The sequence below is a fragment of the Podospora anserina genome, chromosome 4 (assembly GCF_000226545.1).
Source record: "Podospora anserina S mat+ genomic DNA chromosome 4, supercontig 4".
NCBI classification, from domain to species: Eukaryota; Fungi; Ascomycota; class Sordariomycetes; order Sordariales; family Podosporaceae; genus Podospora; species Podospora anserina.
This window is the reverse complement of record NW_001914850.1, coordinates 596641-600234: the sequence shown is the minus strand read 5'-3', so window position 1 is coordinate 600234 and position 3594 is coordinate 596641. Positions and strand designations below refer to the sequence as shown.

Sequence of the window (3594 nt, the reverse complement as noted above, 5' to 3'; positions counted from 1 at the left end):
AGTGGAGGTTTATGGGTCAGCCTATTCTCGCGGTAGCAGGCCGCGTGCGTTGCAGGGCTGATGGTGGTATGGTATTGTTTGCTTATGGGATTAATCTTTTGGTTCTCCCCCTGCCGAGTAATAACACCAGCTTATAAAACACTTTACAACAACTAGGCCGCTAAAAAGAGTGCCTCCCGAGACGAGATGGACCTATAGGGCACGATGCACTCGGATTTTCTTCAGCTCCCTAAGCAGAAATCATTCCGATCGGCCCAATTCGGACTCCCCGGCCCGCCGGCCCCAACCAACCTTGGGCACCAACACTTTCAACACTCCCGCCCGACGACACGCCGGTGGTCAATCCGCCTTCGCAAACAGCAACAACAACAACTTCAACACCCCCGGCACAGTAATCGACCTAACCGACAGCCCCGCCGCGCCCGCAGCCCCAACCCCAGTCCCAACCTTTGGCCACCCAACCCAGCTCCCCTCCCGCTTCGGCCCCAAAAACAAGAACTCAGACCACCTCTTCATCCAACGCAAAACCCGGCCCGAATTCCACGCGGATCTGTATAGGAACTCTGGTCCGCTCAAACCAAAAAATGTGCCCCCCAAGAAGCCGGAGCTGCCAATGTTTAGCTCGCTGAGTGAAGAGGCTCAGCCGGTGTATCAATACACCAAGCCCGGCGGCGGTGGTGGTTATGGGGACACGACGTTTTATACCGATCCCGCCAAGGCGAATGCCGATCTCAAGGCTTTGCTAGAGGGGGGGATGGAGGATGAGGAAGAGGAAGATGATGCCCCTCCTAAAAACAAGGAGGAAAAGAAGACAGCAGGGCCAGAAGAAAAAGAACCCGAAGAGGGAGTCCAGGAAGATGGTACCCTGGTCGGTATCAAAGTCAAGCTCTTACCTCACCAGGTTGTTGGTGTCAAATGGATGAAGAACCGGGAACTGGGACCGCTGAAGAAGGGACGGGTGCCAAAGGGGGGGATTCTGGCGGATGATATGGGGTTGGGGAAGACGCTGCAGAGCATATCGCTCATTGTGTCGAACCCCATGCCGGAAGAAGGAGGGAAGGGGTGGAAGAAGCATTTTTCCGAGGTGAAGAGGGGGACGCTGGTGGTAGCGCCGCTGGCGTTGATTAGGCAGTGGGAGGCCGAGATCAAGGAGAAGGTTGACGGGGAGGTGTTGGGGTTGAAGGTTTGTGTGCACCATGGGCCGAACAGGACCAAGGATGCGAAACAACTGGCAAAGTTTGACGTGGTGATTACGACGTATCAGATTTTGGTGTCGGAGCACGGGAACAGCCACCCGGACCCGGCCAAGAGCCCGCAGGTGGGGTGTTTTGGGGTGTATTGGTATCGCGTTATTCTGGATGAGGCGCACAGCATCAAGAATAGGAATGCAAAGGCGACCAAGGCGTGCTGTGGGTTGAGGGCGGAGTACAGGTGGTGCTTGACGGGGACGCCGATGCAGAATAATCTGGATGAGCTGCAGAGCTTGGTGCACTTTTTGAGGGTGCCGCCTTATGATGAGCTGGGGGAGTGGAGGAAGGATATTGATGGGCCGATGAAGCAGGGGAAGGGGCATGTGGCGATCAAGAGGTTGCATAATCTGCTGAGGTGTTTTATGAAGAGGAGGACGAAGGAGATTTTGAAGGAGGAGGGGGCGTTGGTTGCTGGGGGGAAGAAGGCGTTGGATGCTATGAAGGCGAAGATGGAGGAGGAGAGGGGGGGGGATGGGGAGGAGAGGGAGATGCCGAAGCCGGCGTTCAAGATCACAGAAAGGAAAGTTGTGACGGTGGAGACCAAGTTTTCCGAGGCGGAGAGGGAGTTTTATGATGCGTTGGAGGCGAGGGCGGATAAGAGTTTGGAGAAGATGATGAAGGGGAGGATTGACTATGCGAATGCGTTGGTATTGCTTTTGAGGCTGAGGCAGGCTTGCAATCATCCTAGGTTGACGGACACGAAGCTGGAGAAGGATCAGGAGGCGCTGGCGGAGGATTCGACTGCTCAGCCGAAGGGGAAGGCTCGGGATGACTTGGATGATTTGGCGGATGCGTTTGGGGGGATGGGGATTCGGACGAGGAAGTGCGAGATGTGGATGGGGATTCGGACGAGGAAGTGCGAGATGTGTCTGAGTGAGTTGAGCAAGAAGGAGATGGGGAGCGGGCAGGTGAAGTGCTCGGATTGCATTGATAGTATGCAAAAGGTTATCAGTGAGAGTCCGAGCAAGAAGAAAAAGAAGACGGATGGGAGGAGGGTCAGTGTGGTGAAGGAGGAGATCAAGATCGAGAAGGTGGCGGCGAGCAAGAAGAGATCAAAAGCGAGGAGGATTGTTGAGGACAGCGACGAGGAAGAGGAGGGGAGCTGGTTGGTGGGTGAGGATCAACAGGGTGCTTTGAGACTTGGGAAGTGCGGGGGTTCAGAGGATGAGGATGCCGAGGGCGGTGGCGACGATATCGCTTCCGAGGACTCTGAGCACTCGTCTGAAGAAGATGACGATGACGAGAGCCAGCTCGACAGCTTCATTGTCAAGGATGACTCTCAGGCTGACGTCCACGGATCCAGGTCAGAGTCTGATTCCGGCTCGGAAGAGGATGAATCGTTCGTGTCGGTGTCTAGGGTATCGCAGTCACAAGTCGCATCCCAGGATACCGAAGGTTCTGGCGAAGACGAGGAAGAGATCTCCGCTTCTGAGTTGATCTCTTCGGACCCGGACGACGACTCAGACGATGACCTTCCCATCCAAAGACGATCCCGCCGTCCTGGCCAACAAGAACCAGAGCGGAAGAAGAAATCCAAGTCGGCCAAAAGTTCCGGAGGCATTACTCAATCCGCCAAGATTCGGGAACTGCTCTCCATCCTGCGCAAGGAAGCCCACGAGCACAAGTTCATTGTCTTTTCGCAGTTCACCTCCATGCTCGACCTCATCGAGCCGTTTTTGCGCTCTCAGCCAGGCATGAAAGCCGTCCGCTACGACGGCAAGATGCCCAACGACGCTCGCGAAGCTGCCCTCAAGGCCCTCCGCACCGACCCTCACACCCGCATCCTGCTCTGCTCTCTCAAGTGCGGCTCCCTCGGTCTCAATTTGACGGCCGCCACCCGCGTCATCATTGTTGAGCCGTTCTGGAACCCGTTTGTGGAGGAGCAGGCTATCGATCGGGTCCACAGACTGACGCAGACGGTGGACGTGATTGTGTATAAACTTACTGTTCAGGATACAGTCGAGGCTAGGATACTGGAGCTGCAGAACAAGAAGAGGATGCTGGCGGAGGCGACGATTGAGGGTGGGATGAGGAAGAAGGGGAAGAACCAGCTGAAACTGGGCTTGCAGGAGATTTTGGATCTGTTCAAGCATGATGCTCGGGCGAGCTTGGGGGTGGATGGGCTGGAGGGGAATGATGGGATGAATGTGGCGAGGGATGTGGGCGAGTTTGTTGGTGGGAAGCACGGGGTGAGGAGGCCGAGGAAGGAGCATGATGTTTATGGGAGGAGGTGGTAGGTGGAGGGGATCACTACATATGGATCAAGCAAAAGCGGATGATTCAGTTCTCTCACTTTGGGTATTGTATACATATACTTTGGTGCTTTACTTGTTCGAGGCTTCGA

The 3594-nt window shown here is 55.5% G+C and overlaps 1 protein-coding gene across 1 annotated transcript; it reads left to right on the top strand.

Annotated features, from left to right (window-relative positions):
* Positions 1-68: 68 nt before the first annotated feature.
* PODANS_4_9180 (uncharacterized protein) lies at positions 69-3487 on the top strand (the record flags this gene model as incomplete). Its single annotated transcript, XM_001905872.1, has 2 exons — positions 69-71; positions 131-3487. The coding sequence occupies 2 exons, from the start codon at positions 69-71 to the stop codon at positions 3485-3487; spliced, it is 3360 nt and encodes a 1119-aa protein (XP_001905907.1).
* Between the last annotated feature and the right edge of the window lie 107 nt (positions 3488-3594).